The sequence below is a fragment of the Aulonocara stuartgranti genome, assembly GCF_965226115.1.
Source record: "Aulonocara stuartgranti genome assembly, chromosome: 6".
In the NCBI taxonomy this organism is placed as follows: Eukaryota; Metazoa; Chordata; class Actinopteri; order Cichliformes; family Cichlidae; genus Aulonocara; species Aulonocara stuartgranti.
This window is the reverse complement of record NC_138944.1, coordinates 4,977,170-4,998,061: the sequence shown is the minus strand read 5'-3', so window position 1 is coordinate 4,998,061 and position 20,892 is coordinate 4,977,170. Positions and strand designations below refer to the sequence as shown.

Here is a 20,892-nt window from a genome sequence, read left to right as displayed (position 1 = left end):
TGTTCACTGGAATTCCCATCAGCCACCATTAAGTTGAATACCAAAAAACCTAAAAACTTTAGAAGTGCCTAACTCTACAGTCCACTATATTCTTAGAAAAGGAGGATTATTGTTATTGCTGAGCACTGGCCAGTTCAACAATAACAAAAGGCCATGAAGACCACAGAAGACATCTAAGGTGGGCGATTGCTGAATTCTTTCCTTGGTTAAGAAAAACATATCGAGTCAAAGTCTACAATCAAGAGATACATTAATGTACCTGAGACAAAATTAGACTTTACAAGAAAACACCTAAAAGAGCCTGCTTAGTTCGGGGGGGTCAAAGGTGGAAAGCACGATCCAGTGCAAATGGATAATGACCCAAAGCAAAGTGCAAAAGCAACAAAAAAAGATATTCTTCAGTTTTCAAGTACTGATCTCATGTTCTCTATGCAAACAGAGCATGCTTTTCATTTGCTGAAGACAAACCCGAAGGCAGAGAGATCCACAAACAAGCATCTGATGAGAGGAAACAGCATTTGGTCTGCACTTTAGTCACGTGTGGACTGTTTGATTTAAAACCCACTGTGTACAGCTGTAAAGAATGACTCTTTAATTGTTGGTGGGCTGGGATTGTTTATGATACGGCGTGACGTCACTAGTGTCACTTGCCTGAACAAGCAGAGAGTAAACTGACTGAGCCAGTCTCCATGAGCCTCTGCAGACTCGACCGACCGTTTCGCAGCTCACTCACGGACCCGCATTTACACCCCAGAATCGCGGATAACTTGATTCTGGTCGGCCGGGAGGATCCGGGAGGTCTCCTCCTCCCTCTCCTCACCATGAAGGCGACCAGCTAACGCTAGCCGAGCAGTGTCCGCTAACAGCGGGACTCCTCCGGGCTGACAGTTTACAGCAGCGGCGGGTTCAGAGGAGGAGGAGGAGGAGGAGGTTAGCACCCAGCTAACCACACACTGCTGCCTGTGAGCCGATCAGGAGCTGAAAGGAAGGATTAGACGGTGAGTGAGCTCTGTAGCAGCGTTAGCCACATGGTTTGTTGTTATCCTCTGTTTACTTGCTTTTCTTTCATTGCTAACTTAGCTAGCTAGCGTTAGCGAAGTTAATGCTCCACATTCAGTTTCTGCTCGGGGCTCTCAAAGAGATTTGGGCGTTACATGCTGAATTGAGTAGACTATTAGTTCAGGGAGGTATCATTTCAATTACAGATTCCCTCCTGTGGGCTGCTCTTTATGTCCAACATAGTCTTTGACTCCAGGTTAGGGTGAGCAGGTGTCTCAGTTTGTATGGGACTGCACAGCACCTTCAGCCTTAGTCCAGTTGACATGTTTAAGTTATTGTGTTACAATGAGAGAATAATTGATAGACACCAGCGTAAACCCCCCAACTTTAGCAAGAGTCATTTATATGTATGAGAAGCTGTAAAAATTGGATAAAAAATTAAATGCAGTATATTTATAACTTTTATAGATCTACACACCAACACGTTGTCTTTATGAGGTTTTAATTTGCTTTCGGAAAGGCATCAGACAATAACACAAAATACAGCAGCTGTTTGTTTTTAAAGTTATATACGCTGTTGACATCAGTGATTTCTTTGACATTTAGTTTGTCGGGATCTGGTAACTACTGCATGCATGTAACATATAAACCTGTGTTGACAGAATAGTGTCAACACAGGTGAGTGTTGAGAGGCAGATTTGCATTATGATGTTATAACAGGTGTTGTGGTCAGAAGTAGGTCATTGTTGCTCATGTATTTATTCTTTTCCCCCCTCATTTCCTGTTAGAAAATGTGATTAGCTGAAAATGGAAAGATTTCCTCTACACGCTGTAATGCATTTTGCCATCAATGTTGTTAATTAATTTTATGTAGGCCCTACAAATATCCTGAATAGGAAATGTAATGACACAACTAAGTGGTGGGGGAGGGCTTGCTGGGGGGGAAGAGAGTATTGCTTTACAATACTTAAATAAATAAATACGATAATATAAAATATTATAATAATAAACACTTGTTGCAGATTTTCTTAAATCTTTGTCGCACATCATTTTTCTGCAACAGTTCTTGGACAGATGGGACAAAAATGAAACCAACACTAAAACCTCATTGCAGTTGTGAAGCATGGTGGAGGCAGCATCATGGTTTCAGAGATCTGTCTTGTGAGTGAATGAGTAGATAAATTAACCTTGTGATGATTGAACAAACTGTGTAGAAAAATAGCCAATATAATAGTGTGCATTATAAGGTTGATTTATGTGTGGCTTATATGGGATTTATTTATTTATTTTAAATGTATCTCTGGCCTGATTCAGCACGTGCCCCCCTGCTGGTGCATGTATCAGCTTAACGTCCTGATGTTAATCTGAGACTCTGAGGAATGACCTGCGAAGGGTTAAAGATATCCCGACTGTTCTTAGGGCTCCTGAGATGATCTGAGATCATTTGTATGGGTAATTATTACATTAGTATTAACAAAGAGTTCACACTCTTTCTCGCAGTTGTGTGCGTTGGTGTGTGGAGGTATTTACAGTTTGATTGTGTGGGGCAAAGGACCTATTTAAATGCTGCAGGCTGGGAGTGTCCACTCTTTGTGCTTGTTCATCATTAACCAGACACCATGTCCTGCAGTGCGAGTCAACAGTTGAACTGTGTGGTCTGAAGGTTTCACAAATGTTCTCCACTGCAAACATGGACCCTGGGTCCAAGGGGTTGGTTGCCACAGAAGATGATGTATGATGGGATACAAGAGAGGTGTGCAAGTTTAAATCACAAAAGGTTGCACTTGTTGTGTGTGTCTTTATATTTTGGGCTTGTGTGACTGTGGCCGAAATTATGCTCATTATTATTTAATGTTATAACTTGATTTTTGGGACATCGTGCACTTGCTCTTGCTCCTTACTACACTTGAAACCAAAGTGTTTCCAAAGAGATGAAGTCATTTTACTTCATCTGAAGCTCCAACAGCCTGTAGAGGGAGTGAATTTGGGGTTTCAGAGAAGAGTGAAAATGCTTCAGCCTAAAGAAACAAGAGTGACAGCATAAAAGGAACAATTTTCATCTGAATTATTATGTTCTTATAGTTGTTCAAAGCCATATATATGTAGCTGATGAGTTTTCTGAATCACATGCATTATTCAATTTGCACAGAGGATACAAATAAACAATGCATTTCTAAACTGCTAATTCCATCTCATTTATACATTGTATTGTGATAAATATCTCTGTAATAATTGTGTCATTTAATCCTTCTAATATTCATAAAAGGCAGTTTTAAGTAGTTTTAAAATGAAAGTTGAAACAAGTTAAACTTGAGTTAAATATTTGATTAGTCTGTCAGAAATTCAGATGAATTATTTATTTATTTTTATCTGTTTTTATGTGTTATTTTTTTTTTATTGAGTTGGCCTCATTCACTACATTGAGTCACTGGACTCTACTCTGTTTGTGCAGGTTGGAGACTTTTGGAGTGTTTTTAATGGATTGTCTGACTGATATTCTAGTTTGATGTGACGTATAGATCATCTGAGAAGCTTGTCTTTAGTTCTTTTTAGTTGGCAAATAATTAACCTGTGTGTGTGTGTGTGCGTGTGCGTGTGCGTGTGCGCGTGCGCGTGTGTGTGTGTGTGTGTGTGTGTTGCACCTGCATGTTAGAGTTTGACATGATAAATTACAGTCTAGCTTCAAAATGCAGCCTCCAGAACTATTAGGCGATATCATAATGTCTACATGCGTCTCTTATCTTTCATGTTGATAATGATATGAACGATAGTCCTGGAACTGCATTATGATCTGGTAGAATAACACCAGCACGGAGATATCAGATACTTCATATGCAGCAGAGGTCGACCAAGGACTCGGCTGTTAATGGCATTTTCCCCCATGAAGCGTGGTACTTAAACTCTCCACCATCAATACGCAAACTGACTACTTGAATAACTGACATCCAGAAGTTAAAGGTTCAGCATAGCTGATTTACTTCACACCATTTTGGCAGTGCTGGCTTGTGTATTGTAAAGCAAACTAAAAATTAAATGTATAATCAGTAACTTAATGGCTGTTTAATTCTTTATATAAGCGGAGTGTATTTTTCTTTTGTGTGCCTGTATGAATGGAGTCGGGTGGGTGTCAAGTAAATCCTGAGGTCATACTTGCTGTGTATGTGCTTGTTCTGTCATCTGTGTGTGTTTGGCGAAGGCCAGCAGGGCAGGGCACAAGGCATGGCGTTGTATCGTGACCAGCAGCCCCAGTTACTTGGAACAAAAGGGCTGTTGTTGAGAGATCATGTGACTGTGTGTGTTCCACCCTTGTCATGTGATGTGAGCTCAGGGCAGGGTCTGAGAAGTGCTGAGTCGCTCTGAGAGGTTCCTTCCACCCAGGGAGCAGGCAGAAAACGAGCATGCACACAGGGAGAGGAGAGTGCTGGTCGGGTGGATGGATGTCAGGACAGAGAGGAATACGGAGACATCTTCAGAGACGCAGAGAGATTCAGAATAACTTCTGTTGCTTTCTCATTTCTACAGCAAGAAAACATCACATCCTTCTTTCACTCTCCTCGATTCTCTTTTTCTCGATTTCAGTAAAGATGCAACGCAGCATTTCGCATCGGCTCTGCGGCGAGGCAAGTTTATTCTAGTTTTCTTTTTAGTTCATTGAGATTGAGTGGTGGTGGGATGGCTTACCTGATGTCACAATGGCTGCTTAACCTCACAAAATCTGGAGACTTCGCTTACTGTGAACCCAGAACAACATTTGTAATTAAATTTAGCTGCTACTCTGCTCTCATCCTGGCAATCGGTTATGAAGTTAAAGGTGGGTTTCGCACACATGCAGAGGAAATGCAGACCGGCGCAAACATTTCCCATTCCTGGAATACCAGCATGACTAACTGCCTTTTTACTCATTTATGTTTGAGCTGAGAAGTGAGACACAGCCGCGTGTCGTGTAGCAGGTCCTGTAATACTTGTTTGAATCAGTGCAACCGGCCTGAGAGAGCCGGCTCTTAACAGATCTCTTTTGTGTGTATGTGTGTGTGCATGTAATCAACCCACTGTGGAACTGGCCCTGCAACCTACATATTCAATACCACTGCAGATTGTTTAGTTGAGTAGGTGAAAGGGTTTTTGCCGATCTGTGTCGTCATATTAGTGAAAACCTACAGTACACTTTCCACATGCAGGAGTCTGTACTTTGACACTCAGTCGCTTTCTGATGGACAGAGTGAGATAACTTGGATAGTTTACAAAAACCCTGTGTGTCACAATCGCTGACTTCTCCATGAGCTTGCATAATAACGTCTGACAGTTTGAGCGGAGTAGTGAAACACAGAGAAACACACACACCTATATTTGGTTACCCTGTTTCTGTGTCAGAGAGCAGGAGGCATGAAACCTCAAACCTGAAAAGGTACAGTGTCTCTAACGTCTCACTTTAACGCCCCATGAAAATTTTATGATTTTATTACAGATAAAGCAAACAGTTATGATAACGCCAAAAGGCCATTAAAAAGTATTCCAGTACAGAATACAGTGCGGTCGCTCAGTCATTTTAGCTGCTAAGTAGCCGGATTGCTTGAGAGTAAAGGAAGGTTTACTCATCTTTACTTTCAGAATGGAAACCTGCAGTGTCTTGATTTCTGGAGGCTCTACACTAAATGTCCGTCTTTGAGAGGGGTCACATGATTGCCAAACATGTCTGTGAGGATAACGTAGCCCTTACAGCTCTGCCAATTAGTGTCTGCCATATGATGCTGAATAATTGAGCAGAGGACTTCTACTGAGCTGATAGCATTCTGGTTTCAGTAGCCGAGGGAACACCGGCACAGCATGGCTCATCCATTATACAGCACTTGGAGTAACCGGCCATGTCCTAGTGTCCTGAAACACACTGTGGAGCGCGTTTTGTGGTCAGCTTGGTGCACCAGGGTGGGTATAAAACTATAAAATACTAGCAGTGGCCAGTGGTACCCCTCAGCCTCCTAGTAGATGCACCTATGGTATGAATCGCTTCGTTCTCGGATTCACAAACTTGGGTGTCCAGGCTATGTGCCCACCTGGCCGTCAGGGTGACGACAATACCGCCTTAGCCTTTTATGGCTGAGGAGCAAAAAGCCCTGGACCATGCATGAATCCCATGTCTTGTGTGTTGTAGTTAATGACCTGCTCAGTTTGTGTCTTCTTTGATATTGAAAATAGAGTGTAGTGCATGCTTCAGACAAACCTTTTTCTATAAAATATATCTGCAATAAGCTATATTTGCATTAAAATCCTATAATTATCTTAAAATCCTGTCCATGGTGGCTTTCCTTTCTTGCATAGAACATTAGTAAACATGTATTGAAATGCATAGTTACTTACTTCTGAAAGTTTTTGAGAAACCGCTTCAAGTGCTTTGTTTCCTATTTCAACATCTTCTTTTAATATTCCAGCAATGAAGTGGTGACTTCTTTAATTTTTCTGATTTCAACAACTATCAGCTGCCATGAGTCGAGCTCTCTTCAGAAGAGATTTTGTTTTTGTATTGTGAGCATCAAGTATTGTAACAGTTTATATCATGTTAAAAAGCAAGAAAAACCATAATGCGGACTGTTCTCCACACAGTGGATTTTCTAGTCCTGCACGTGCAGTTGCATACACAGTGTAAAAGCCCTGCAGGTTGGTTACTACTGTTACTCAGACATAGTTTGTTAGCCAGACCGAGTAATGCTTTCACTGCAGAGCATATGAAAGCCCAGTTTAATTCATTTCTTACACTTTTTAGTGTATTTAGAGTTAAAACCCTTTCAAGTACATGGAGGAAGTTTGAAAGGGTTTCTGTGTCTATGCTTGGTGAACTATGATTGTTTTAGGGAGGGTTGGAGGTGAGATACTTTGATGCTTTTAGTTTTACTTTTACTGAGAAGTTGAGTTTTGTTTTTTTAAATTTTATTTTCTGTTTGACATACCTTTCTTTCCTTACTTTCCATTTGACAACATCAGACCACACCAACCCTTTAAACAGTGGGCAGTTAAAGATTTAAATGACTTCCTGCTGTTGTGTTCATGTTTGTATATGTTTTGGCCCAGCAGTGCAGCTCTGACGGGAAAGCGAGGGCCCTGTGGTTCCACCTTGTCTTGATCTTCCACTGGACACTGTGCATGTGTTTCAGGGGGTGGATTTGGCTTGTTGTCAGCTCATTTCTTCCTGTTACAGCAGAAAGGCACTTCCTGTAGGCTAAAGCCAGAAGGGTGGAGATGAGCGAGATGAGATTGCTCCCTTTAACGAGAGCTTGGCCTGTAGTTTGGACAAAGGAGGAAGGTGTGGCAAGGAGCTGGCCAGTTTACTTCTGTTTTGTAATGATTTGTACTCTGATTTTCACAGCTTTGGGAGCTTTTTAGTGAGACTGGTGTGTGGACTTTTTGTGTTAATGAAGTTTTTGTTTTTGTTGCCTCTTCTATTTTTTTCCAGCCCACCAGGCAGAGCAGCTGTGGCAAATTGCAGACGAGCATGAGTCATGACCTCAGTGGTGCTGGTTGACACTGGTGGGACAGTGGTGGAGTATGTCACAGCTGAAGAGGACCCAGAGCAGGTGCGGCAGACACAGACAAACTCATTTCAAACTTACTCTTTCAGTTAGAAAAATCTTTTTATGACAGTTTCTCTTTTTTTATTCTCCTTGCCGACTTTCTCCAGGAGGAGGGAGAGTGTGAGGTGGACTTGGAGCTGGAGGGAGAGGTGGAGGGTGAGTGTGAAGCCGAGGAGGCCTATGAAGAGGAAAAGGAGGAGGCTCAGGACTACCCAGCAGTCATAGTGGAAGAGATTCCTAGTGCCAGCCTGGCTGAGGAGCAGAATTACTCAGCCCAAGTGTTGTTGTATGGTGATGAGGCCTATATCATGCAGGAAGTGGGAAACGAACAGGAAGTGGAGACGGATCGGGACCCAGGTGAGGCAAAAATGTTTTGTGTTACTAAAAGTGTGCCACGGTCTTTGTTATGTTATTGCATCAGTCAGATTTTGAATAGTCTTTCCAGTTAAAACAGCATAAAATCAGATTTTTTGGAGAGGTTATTTTATTGCCTCAAAGGCAATCAGAATGATTTTTAAAACTGCACGTGATTGTATTTAAAAAAAAAAAGTTAGTTACAAGAACCTCGATAACACTTAACTCAGGCCATCAGCTTAACAAAAGACACCAACTAAATCACTGAGCAACATCTGTGCTGTACTTAAAAAATGTCCTTTAAAGTTCAACATAGCCAGACTTTCTTTGTGCTAGCTGGATGAGTAAATCCTTAAACCTCGGTCAGAGATGACTAATATTATGATGGTGAATATCAACTTTCTGTTAACTCAGGCTTTCTGCTTCAGGTGTTGTTTCATGCATCATTTCACTCTTCGTTAGCACAAAACTGACCAACTAATCAAATCAGGAATACGGGTGATAAGGATCAATAAAGAATATTTTTAAGAAGTCAGAAATCAACACTCGTGCTACAGATAAAGCAAGAGAGTAAAACTGCAGAAAATTAGTAATCGTGTGAATTCATTCCTTAACTGTATTTAGGGGTGCAAATTAGAGCTCTGAATCTTTAAACTATATTTAAACTATTTAAAGGTTACTCGGTGCATTCAGGCCCTTACTCTTGAATTCCTGTGATTACAGCAGGGCTTCCCTTGTATCTGTCACTATTCAACTCCCAGTACTTCTTTGGTGATGGGAGTCAGCACACTGGGAGTGCACTGCCACCTTGTGGGTGTTGTTGTGTAGTTGAATTTTCTGTTTTATGAGGTTTTATCCCGTATTTACTGGCTAATAATTAGATTTTGCCATATTGGTGATACCCGCCGTCCAGTCCAGTGCTGTTTTCAGTAATTTGGAACATATTTAAAGGTCAGAGAGATGGAGGTTTCAATTTTCTTTCTAAGAACTTTAAGTTGCAGCATGTAATTAAAATTCTCAACAAAAATCAACTTTTCTTCAGTGAAATATAATAATTTTGATCATAAGAAAAAGTTGCTAAGTTTCAGGATCTTCTCTCACTTAAACACCTCAAAATAAAGTGGAACAAATAATCAACTGAAAATGTGTACACGCACCTTTACCTGACACATTTTACCGTACCAAACAAAAGCAGGGGCAGCAGATTTAAGTAACAAAAGTATGTTTCCAGTAGAGGTGGGAATCACCATACATCCCACGATACGATATTATCACAATACTTAACACACGATACGATATTATTGCAATTTTTTAAAAATATTTTGCGATATTCAGATTCTGTACATAATGGTAAACTTTGATATTAGATAAAATGAATATTGATAAAGTCTCACACTCAGTCTTTCTCTCATTTCAGTCAGTTATATTGGTGACAAACTGGACGGTTTGTATTACAGTCTAGTCCAACTTAACTGAATGCAACCATCTGGTACAATTATAGCTATTCTGAACTATGCAATTTATGAAAACTATGCAGGCCCTTCAGCAACTGAAGAATTTGAAAGTAAATTAAAACAAAATATAATTTTACATTAAATAAAAAAGTTTTAAACTTAATTAAAATAAAACATGTCTTAAATTAAAATAAGTAAACTGTCATGTTTATTGCTGCCAAAAAAAAGTTAAACACATTTGGACAGTGAAGGAATGTCAGGATTCTTGCTCAGAAAAAGGATCAACATGCTCTGAAGTCAGAGCACAAAAACCTTTTTTTGTAACAAAATATCGATTTCTGCTGTCCCTGTATCGATACATTATTAGCAAACAAAATATCACAATACTACACAGTATCGATATTTTTTTTTTTCCCCCCCACCCCTAGTTTCCAGTGAGTTTATAAATTCACCATCTGTCCTTTTTCTCTTTTTCACTCATCTCCATAATTTTCCTCGTGAAAGCTTTGGACTGTTCGCTGCTCGTATCGAGGCCGCTGGCGTATGGCTGGATCTGAACTGTGAATAGCTTTAGCGTTAGCCACTTTGCCTTTCTTAGCTTCTGTAAAATGTCCATGTTCAGCTGGGTGAAGGAGGTTTAAGTGTTTGTTGTTTCCCCTCCTCACAGTTTACTTAAACAAACTTTGTGTCTTCACTTACAGTGAAAAGCTTTCATACTAACAAGATATCAGTGCGTGTTTGTGTGCCGCTGTGCACATGTCCTGCGTGCATGAAATAGACCAGCTCATAACTGGACATATGTGAGACTGACCGGCCGGTGACCTCCCCGAACAGAGAACATTGGAAATTTTGATTCTGGTCCTTAGACAGTCAATCTGTGCGTCTCTATTAAAGATGATAGAAAAAGTGTATTTTTAAAAAAAAAGAATAATTTAATAATGAAAAAATGTTATCATAATAATTTTATAAATAAAAGTCTGTCCCTCTGCTCATATTTGTTTTAAAGATGCGGTTACATGTTTGAACACACTTTTTTTTGTGTGTGTTATGTGGAAAAAAGACACGGTCCACAGAATAGTGGCTCTCAGTAAGAAACCTGTTGAGTTCACATTTAAGATGATGCATTGAAGACATGTAAGAGGCAGTCTGATATAATTAATAAACCGGGAAAACTTTTGCCAGCTACACAAAAAATACCTGATGTAGTAAATCTGATGATGTAGTAAACTCATATATGCAAATTATTCTTTCTTTCTTTTTTTCCCTTCATTTGCTCAGAAGGTTTTCTTGCAATTGTTTCATGGCTCAGACTTTAGTTTGGTTAGATTACCAAGTGCACAAAACAGGAGAGGCATTTCCTCAAGGTGTAGAAAATGATTAATGAACTCACCGCACACTTGGTTTGGGGGTCACTGGTGGAGCGCAGAATATCCTCAACACAATTCCATTTGTTTTGCAGTTTTTCAGTGACATCCTCCTTTAAAATGAGCCGTGCCCGCCTTTAAATGATTTATTTTTAATCCCAAAGAGACACAAATACTTTTCAAAGCCTGACTTGCATAGGTGTCCTCCTACCACACTAGGTGTTAGTGCAGTAGTTCATGTGTGAGTATTTAACCTTTGCTTTACCAAACTCCATGTCTCAATTTTACTTAAGTTGTAAAGTATGTGATTTAAAATGAACTCCCACAAAGATAATAGATTTATTAAATTGCAGCGTTTCAATCCAGCTCACCTTCATACACACGTGTGTAAATAGGCCTGGAGCTCCATGCTTGAAATCAGGCTTTGAAGCTTGTACAAGAAGAGAAAGACATCCAATCAATTTAGACATACAGGTTTTTCGATCAGGTGAATACTTCATACTTTTTGCTTCATGTGTAGCATCATCATCAGGTAGTTTATTTCTCTTAGTCGTCTCAGAAACCACTGAATCACAATTAAGCTCACTGACATTCATCAATAAATAAGTTTTAACATAATTGTATAAATATAAGATGTTAAGTCGCAACATATGGCAGATTTGATCTTCTTTATTTTTCCACTAGCTCTTTTAAGTTGACCAATCCTAATTTAGTTTGCATAAGTTCATTATTTTAATCCTCACAAAGCAAGTTTATTTCTTATTAAGCCACATTCCCTTGTGTATATATTGTATTTCAGTTCAAAATGCTGTCATATATTCAAAAACAGTGCTGCTCTGCCCTCCTGTGGCATTGTTATGTGCCATGACCTGTAAGCACATGCATGAATATGTATCTATATGTATTACAGATAGTCAAAGTTAAGTTAGTAAAATGGTAATATGACAAAATAAATAAAACGATGATAAATACTTTCCAGCTCCAGGGGCGTAATTTCCGGGGGGGTTAGGGGGGTTATGACCCCCCCAATAATCAGACCTAAACAATATAACCCCCCCCCCCCCCCCCCCAATAAAATTATGAATTATCTTGCATAAATAGGCTGTTGATTTTCTTTACTCATTTCAGTTATCACCAGCAAAATAGTTGCATGTTTAATCATCTGGGAATTTACCCAGATTTATTTATTTATTTAGACAGAGATCTTGACCCCCCCCCCCCATGTATCTCATGTAAGATACATGAGAAACGTTGCTTAAATATTTATATAACATATATCAGTAGCAGAACTTTACTGGTCACCAAAATAATACTTATTTAATTGTATTTTATTAGACCTTTAAAGCATTTTTTTTAAGTGCTGGGTCTTATACTGACATGCTTTTTTAAGAGACTCACAGTAAAAATCCGTGTCAGTTTGCTTCAGCGATGTGAAAACGGTGAGCTTATTTTAAAAAACGGTGCAGCTTTTATTTGACGTGCTCACTACGCAAGAAGGGGAGGTCGACGGAAGGATTTCCTGTGTTGGTGGCGGATGGGTACCTTTGCTGGCGCTGTGACGCGTCGCGTTCAATACGAAGAGATTTCCCATTAGCGGCGGAGTGATCTGAACTAGTAGCTTCCCATACAATTCAGTGAGGAGTCAATGTGAATCTGCAGCGAGGGGGAAAACATGGCGACTTCGCAGCATGAGGGGCACGCAAACCAACTCGATCTACTCATCAGAGCCGGTAACGTAATTTTTCGCACTCGCGGCTTCGATCTGAGCTGCGCGCGGTTGTTGTTTTTAAGTGCGTCCGCTGCGCCGCCGTCCGCTGAGAAGAAGTGCGGTGAAGTAATGGAGGGCAATCAGGAAGTGATCACCTTGGTTAGCAACCTGCATGGCGTCGCCACACGGTTTAATCGGAGCCGGTTTATAAGGAGGGAAACTTCAGTTGGATGCGGTGGTGTGTACAGGTGGAGAGTTACGTGCATGAGTGGTGTTTTGCACGCGGGAGGAGTTTTTTCTGCCCTCCGCGTGGTGTAGAATAACGGTCTGCAGCTCGGCTGCACAACCAGGAAGTGTGGAGATGTTGTCTTTCCTACGTCTTTGCCACGCTGTCTGAGTCGGAAGGACATGTGGGTTTATTTTTACCAGCATCAACGACGCGTGCACAGTTAAATATTCCCTGTGATCGTTTTTATGGCCGTTTGTTTTGGTGTTTGACTGCGGCTGGCTTCGGTTTCGGGTCAGTTTAGCCTGAATAATCTGCAGGCTGATCCTTGATTAGCAGCTCCGGGGAGTGAGGCGCCGTCCTGTGTCATGTTTGTGGATTAATGTGTGATCGGCTCACGGTGGCACCCTCTGGGTCTCGGGTTTTGGTGTGTGTGTTTGTTTGTTTCACGGTTTCCGTTACCGTCCTGTGGAGCCGCTGTGCAGGCGCGTGGGACGGCCTGGCTCACGCGCTTTCTTCCTTGTAGCCGTTTGTTGTTGGCTTCAGCTTTCCAGCTACAAACTCTCTTCACCTGCGTGTTTCCTGATTTTGAATAACGGGCTTTTATCGCTTAAACGCCGTGTTTGTTTCCGCCTCTGTTTAATTTTAATGTCAAAGTATTTTTTTCTAATATTTCGATGGCGGAAGCATTGTTTATGTGAGGGGGCGGGGCGTGTGTTTGATTGACTCGTCCGTTAGTCCTGTAGTGCGCGCGCTGCTTCCGAACGTAAGCAGCAGTCCAATCAGATGCGTCTGGGGGCAGGCTCTTGAACTGAGCGACAGCCAATAGGAGGCAAAGCGAGTGTTGCGTGACAGGAGGATTTGTGTGCCTCTTCGAGGAGAACTGGAGGGAACGGGTGAGGAGTGTAAACACGGAAGTCATCACGGGCAGCACTACTTTTTGTCGGACTTGCTGCTGTTCTTGGCCCCGTTACCGAGCTGTAAATGTGAATGAGAGATTTTCCCAACTTTATATATTGTAATTTTGCTTACACTTAAATAATTATTCTAATAAACTGAACAATTTTGCAATTTTTATTGGATAATCAGACATGAGTTATAACCCTGATAATTCAGATTTTGACATGTTGGTCAGGCACATCTGCAGCTGTTTGAACTCAACCCTTTCGGTGGCCTTACTGCAGCACCTCTGCTTACTTTCAAGGGCGACTCTGCAGGCCACAGGACCTCTGCAGTGTGTCCTGTTTGCTTGTGAATGAGTGGGACAGCCTAAATATAGCCTATTTCTGTCCTCGACACAGTGCCCATTGCCTCAGCAAGATAGCCAAACATGGATAGGGCAGGGTGTAATGGGATCTTGTGTTTCCCACCGGTGATTGACAACGACAGCAGGTGCTCCTGGGTGCCTTCTCAGAGCTCCCTCAGACAGGTCCACGTACAGTTTCCCTGACAGCGGCTGTATCCTGTTTTTGAATAAAACAGGAGGGCTGCTCACGTCTGAGTCGGTCAATAGTTTGATTGTTAACATATTGAATTAAACACCCAGCTTTGCAGGAAGTGAGTTTGGGCTTTATATGCAAGAAAATTGAGTTTTTCCTTCATGTAAAAAATTGGTCCTCAGAGAGGTTTAGATCTTCAACTAAAGAAAAATCACCAGATTTAAAAACAAAAACAAAAAATTCTGTGAGCAGGTTTTAGTTTACCCAGGCTTCTGTTTTTGCTTAACAAACAGCCATAATTATTGGGAAATTGCGTATAAGTCAACACAAGTATTTTGTCTGCTCATGCTAAATTGTGTAGACAAAAAATTTTGCTTAATTATGGGAAGCCAAAACGTTTTAATACAATATATATGTGACAATTAAATGTAAATGTAAGTGACGAATGTTTCTAGTTTTAATTTATGTGGGAAGAGTGAATAAGACAAACATTTCAAAGGGGAAATCATACATGCCAAAAAAACCTATGAAGAGGAGAAAAAAAATATATAAAAGGGGTGAAAGAATTGAAATTAAAACATTTTTGGGTGTCTACTTTGTATGTGGTCTTTGTGCTGACAGTGTGAGTTCATTGAGTTCATAATGTCTGATCTTAGTATCCTTCAGTAATTCATCCAAATGACTAAATTATATATCATAAACAAAACATTGAATAATCACATTAATTATTGTAAAACAGTGCAAAATTTGTGCTGTTCAAGCTTAAGATGGTCCCTATTTGCATATAGATAGAAATACACCTTTTTGATGTCACTATATTGCAGCATTGTATTGTACTGTACTGTGACACCATAATGATCCAGCAGGTAGGGAGTGAACTGGAAATCGAGTACTGTGCATAAGTCTTGAGTCACATGTTATTTCTTTACATGTTGGTTACAAGACTTGGGAATTCTTACAGTGGTTTTGAGCAGTAGTTGGTTAATGAAGGTCTTACAAAGTTTTTGTTTGGACATTTGCTGCTTTTTTACTTATTTTCAGTCCAGTACTTGTACCTGACCATTTTGTCGAAGTATTCAACCCTGAACTATGAATCAGGCAAGCATAAAAAAAGTCCCCTAACCAATGGATGAACACATAACAGCTTAGAACAAATTTTAAATTGCATCGTTACACGCATTATTACAAGCAACCTGTTGGAAAAACACATCATTTTCCACATTTCTTTAAACAAATCTGAGTAAAATAGAACAGTTTGACAGGCATAAAATTATATTTTTGCATCAAAAAGACGATTCCCAAAGAGCTCTTAGCTGAAATTAGCATGTGTGATGTGCAAAATCTGAGAAAAAAAAGATGTATGAGGCCTAAAAACTATCTGCAGCAGATGAACAGTATCTGAAGATCTGTGGTTAAGAAACACGGGGGGGAAAAATCAGCATAAATTATGATAAGTGTGTATGGAAGCTATCAGGAGCGAGGCACAACAGTATCTACAGCCATCTGTAGAACACAGTGGAGGCTCTGTCATGGTTTGAAGCTGCATTTCAGGCAAAATTGGTGAAATTATGAACTCAGAATGTCAAAATACTTGTATTGCAATACTGGTGGTTTCCTTTAGGGGGTGCCAGATGTTTGTTTGTCCAGGAGAACCCCCACTTTAGGATTGCTGCTGTTCTCCACTCTGCAGACGGAAGCTAGAAGGCAATCTCAGTTATTTAAAACTCATTAACGTATCATATCTGTTTAGATTAAAAATGTCTTAATATTTTCCTTCAAATGTAAAAGAAGTAGATTGATGAGATCTCATGCTTAATAAAGAAGAAAAACACTAACTGTTAAAAGTCCAGGCGAGTGTTTGCTGACTGTTTTCGTGTCTTCTGTTTGTCGCAGTGGAGGCTTCTGTTCACGGCACCAATGTCCACTGCTCTGACAAAACAATTGAGGCTGCAGAGGCTCTGCTACGCATGGATTCGCCCTCCAGCCTCAAAGAAGACCACAGCCCAGGTAACACACACACAGATACACTGTTAGTGGACCACCGCTCAGGTTTATATGCTCAGTTAGCATAACTGCTGGCCAGTCTAGTAGATCCTCATCAACCCTGTGATGATTCCTCTGTGCAGAAGCGTTCCTTCCACAAAGTGGAGCGACACAAGACTTCCTCCACGCTGCCATGCGGCCTGACATGATCACAGAGTCCGAGGTGGAGATATCAACAGAGGAATGTTGTGAGGAGGAGGATGAGGATATGGCTACGGTTATGGACGATCCGGAGCCAGAACCCGACCACGAGCCAGTCAGAAAGAAGCGAGGTAGACTTAAAAGAGCTGGAAGTTAACTTATCTGTTATGTGGAGGAAGCCAGAGCCCAAAATGTTAATTTGATATCTTTAACTTTCTGGGGGCTTGTTAAACTTTGGGGAAAAAGGAAAATATTCAGTGTTTCAAGCCAAAATTTAAATGCAAAACATCTGGAAGCACTGATGCCAAGTTGTAAATCCAAAACCAGAACCTTGTAATTATGCTCAGTGACTTTATCCAAGAGCACCATCTAGTGGTCAATTTATCCGAGGGGGGTCACACCTCGGTCTCACAACTGACTTCTTTCAAATGTTTCCCTTCCCAGCTGGACGGAAGCCGAAGACGCATCAGTCAGCCATTTCCAACGGCTCACCGGACGTCGGCATCAAGAAGAAACCAAGAGAAGGAAAAGGTATCCGAGGTATCCATTTTAGCTCTTCCACACAAAAAAATGCTGCTTTCTGGTTAACATAGACAGAAATTCACCGTGCCTGCAGCTGTCGGAAACTCGTACTTTTATTTCATGAATCAGTCAAAATGCTTTAAACATTAATATGACCTTTCAGTTAGCTTTTCTCCTTCATGAACTAGACTTTGGTTCAGTTTTATTTATACAGTGCTCAGTGCTTAACTCTCAGCAGCAGTCACCTCAGAATGCTTTGTACAGCCAGGTGAAGACTGAGTCATGTTACAGAGAAAACCTCAACGTTTCATGTTTTTAAGTTCGGTTTCCTCATTTGAAGAATAATTGTGGAGCATTTTTACAAAGCAGTCCAGCAGCGCTGCATAAATACACTGAGTACAGATGTTAATTATCTTTGATTTCCAGCAGGGAGCACCACCTACCTTTGGGAATTCCTGCTGGACCTCCTCCAGGACAAAAACACCTGTCCCAGATACATAAAGTGGACCCAGAGGGAGAAGGGCATCTTCAAGCTGGTTGACTCAAAGGCCGTGTCCAAGCTGTGGGGCAAGCACAAGAACAAACCAGACATGAACTATGAGACGATGGGGCGGGCACTCAGGTAGGCTGTCCCTATCTGGGATTATAATCGGATGTGTTACATTTTTGAAAGAAACAAAGTATATTACATCTTTATGATCCAATAAACACTTTAAATTTGGCAGCGATAAAGGCAACAGTAGAGGTTTGATAAACAAAAATAGCTCCGTCTCTTTAGGATTACCTTGCTAGACTTCACAGAGGCTGATTTCCAGTCCTCTGCTGACATTTCATTTTTATTTTCTTTGAAAGCAGCATCTTATGTTCTGATGCCTTTTCTTCAGATATTACTACCAGCGCGGCATCCTCGCCAAGGTGGAGGGCCAGCGGCTGGTTTACCAGTTCAAAGAGATGCCCAAAAACATTGTCATCATTGACGACGATAAGGCGGAGATTCCTGCTCCAGAGGACCTGATCGGCTCGGACACAGCGGCGTCCTACGAGCGCGTGCCTCCGCCGTCAGACATGCTGCTCCACGCCACCGAGCTGTCATCCTCCAAGAAGCCCAACATCTTGCGGGGCGCTAACAAAACCAACGTCGTCCACACTCCAGTGGCCACAGGCAGCAAGCCAGCAGCAGGAGGAGCGGTGACGGCGGGAAGAATAGTGACGGTCTCAGTGGCGTCGGACGGGAACCAGAAACAGCAGTCCCACGCGGCAATCATCCCGAACGCCACAGGGGCGAGGTGAGGCCCCTGCACGCAGATGTTCACTATGTGGCGTCTTTGCTCATGCGGATCTTTACCCTTCTGACTCTCTCTCCTGCAGGACGGTCCGGGTGGCTATGCAGGTGCCAGTAGTCATGACAACATCACTGGGTCAGAAGATCTCCACAGTCGCCATGCAGCAGCCCGCGGGAACAACAGCAGCAGCCGGCCAAACCACTCTGCTCACCAACACCTCGGCTATCGGCGCCGCTGCCGGAAACGCCAACTCCCAGCAGAAGGTGTGCAAAATCAAAAATCGAAAATGATGCAAAACCAAGTTTAGAAATGTGTTTATAACTCTGAGTAATTAAGTTTGTTTTGGTGATGAAACAGTTGAGTCACTGCGCAGCACTGAAAAGATGAACTGATGATGCTTCTTTTCATCAGGTCGTGATCCAGACCATCCCCACCATGGTGCCAGCCACTGCGGAGAACGGAGACAAGATCACTGTCCAGCTCGCCAAGATCATCACCATCCCAGCCCACCAGCTGGCTCAGTGTCAGATCCAGACCTCCACGGGCACAAACAAGCCCGGTGTCGGGGCCTCGCCGGCGGGCATCAGCCTCCTCGGGAGCCCCCTGACTGTCCGCGCCCTCACGCCCGTCAACGTCGCGCCGGGAACGCAAGTGATGAGACTCACCGTGCCGACGCAGGCGCAGCAACAGACTCTGGTGGTTTCGCAGCCGGGCAGCGGGGCGGGCGTGGTGACGGTGTCTGCGGCCAACCAGGCGGTGGCGGCGCAGCCTCGTATCATTAGCGGTGTCATCAATGGCTCAGAGCTGGTCATAGGAGGTGGAGCGGTGGAGAAGCTGAAGGCCGCCGGCGTCCAGGTACAGGCCATGCAGGTGCCGATCCAGCAGAATCAGGCGAATCCAAAAATGGCCCAGAGCGTCAAATCGGAGCCAATGGACTCGGCCGACGTGGCGATGAAGACAGAAGAGCCCGAGTGTTGAAATGCGTCCGTGTCTCCTCTGCCAGAGCGTGCTCGTTTGTACATTTCTGAAGTCATTTCTACTTTTCTTCGTAATAACCAGCAGCAGTCTGTGAGACTTTAAAGACGCCCAGAAGTCTCTTCCCCCCCCCCCCCCCCCCCCCACCTTTTTTTTTGTGTGTGTCTTTTCTTCCTGAGCCCGTCTTCACATCTTCCATGTTGCTGCCTAGAACTAATCCGGACTGTCTCAGAGCCGCACAGAAACCTCTCCAACATAGGAAAACAGACTTGAAGGAAAGGGATGTGTTGGGAAAAGGGACCAACTTTTGATCACTACAGTTTATGCTTTGGAAATCTTTCACCGTCACTGACTTGAAATCTGGGGAAAAAAGCGAAACACTACAAACACAAATGAAAGCAAATAATCAAAAAGCAAAATGTGAACCGTCACATTCAAGAGGACCCGGAGGATGGGGCTGGGGTGTAATGCAGCTTTTGTAGAGACAAACGTTAAAACCAGCAATTAGTTTTTTTATTAATATTATTATGATATCACTGTGCCGATCAAGTGTAGGTGGTGCTATGAGAGTGAGAGGAAGAGGCGTTCCCACGAGGAGCGATATCAGACAGAACACGGTCATGTATGTACATAAATATAAATATGTCTGCTATACAGTTTACGGAGCTAATGTTAACAGAACAGCCTTAGATTTTAATTTTCTTCTTCATGTGATGTCTGAACGGTAAGCTGTTGTTTTGTTTTCTTTGTGTTTTGATACCTTGTACCAAGCACAGTATTATTGAAACTAGGGAAACTAATTTTTCTTTCTACTGGTTCTTCCGCCTCCATTTGGCTGTTTTAACGCTCACACAGGTTGAATCTGACAGGCCAGACTGCTCACAGCACATCTGAGGATGTGGCTAGAAAGGATCTCGGCTGCTCCTTTTTCTTTTAATTTTGGAACATTTTTGTGACCCTGCAGTCAGGCTGCATGCAAAAAAACACGACTGAGCCGATGCATGCTGCCACATCTGAAAATAGGAATGTCTGTAGAAGCAAGAAAGAAATTAATCAAGTTTATGCAAAGATGGCTCACTGTGGATCCCAGGTCACTTTACTTCCAGCTTAAAACGAGGCTCCTGCATTTCATTTTTTTTAATCTGAAAAGAGGGAAGAAGAAGAAGAGACAGAGAAGTTTGTGTTCAGACTGAACTGTTTGTATATTCAACATTTGAAGTATATTCTATTTTGTTGTACTCTTGTTTCAAAGTGTATTAAAGTAGATTTTACTGAAATATAAAGACATTTGAAACCTGACGGCTGTCCCTGCATCACTTATTTATTTTTTTGTTCATTTATGTTGGAGCTGGGAGATTTAGAGTTTGGGTTTAAATGATTATGAAACAAGATAATCAGGATAAAATAGGTAACGCTGTTCTTTTACAGAGCAGTTTTCCCTCCCGTCTACTCAGTTTAGCTCAGCTCAAGCTAAAGATGGCAGAGAGACTTTGTACAGAGAGTCAAACTGTTCACAGAGGCTGCTGTCTGTTGTTGTTTTTTCGTTTAATCAAGAAGTGAGGCACTCAAATGTCTCAGGCAGGCGGCGTTAATCTTGTTTTTCAGTAGTGTGAGAAACCGGAGCTCCCCGAGAAAAGCCAAACACCAGAGGGAGAATTGGCCCCCTGGCTCTGGATGGCCTCACCTTGTCCTCCAATAGCACTTTGAGGAATTGAGTCACTGTGACCAGGATACGTTCTTCAACGCATTTGTAGCACTTTCTGTTTTCTTGCGTTTGCGCAATATCTAATTAGAAGCTGTCTGAGTGATGCTGCAAAACTA

At 42.0% G+C, this 20,892-nt stretch overlaps 1 protein-coding gene across 8 annotated transcripts; it reads left to right on the top strand.

Annotated features, from left to right (window-relative positions):
• Positions 1-619: 619 nt before the first annotated feature.
• On the top strand, positions 620-20,370 carry elf2b (E74-like factor 2b (ets domain transcription factor)). 8 transcript variants are annotated; one of them, XM_082535831.1, is made up of 11 exons: positions 620-998; positions 4,579-4,619; positions 7,445-7,565; positions 7,670-7,919; positions 16,001-16,114; positions 16,234-16,422; positions 16,736-16,831; positions 17,240-17,435; positions 17,698-18,099; positions 18,182-18,359; positions 18,508-20,370. In XM_082535831.1, the coding sequence occupies exons 3-11, from the start codon at positions 7,491-7,493 to the stop codon at positions 19,072-19,074; spliced, it is 2,067 nt and encodes a 688-aa protein (XP_082391957.1). In that variant the 5' UTR covers positions 620-998; positions 4,579-4,619; positions 7,445-7,490; the 3' UTR covers positions 19,075-20,370. The 8 variants fall into 8 exon arrangements, with proteins under 8 accessions (XP_082391957.1, XP_082391960.1, XP_082391959.1 ...); XM_082535834.1 differs by lacking the exon at positions 4,579-4,619 and having other exon boundaries at positions 16,736-16,822; positions 17,243-17,435; XM_082535833.1 differs by lacking the exon at positions 4,579-4,619 and having other exon boundaries at positions 16,736-16,822.
• Positions 20,371-20,892: the final 522 nt, after the last annotated feature.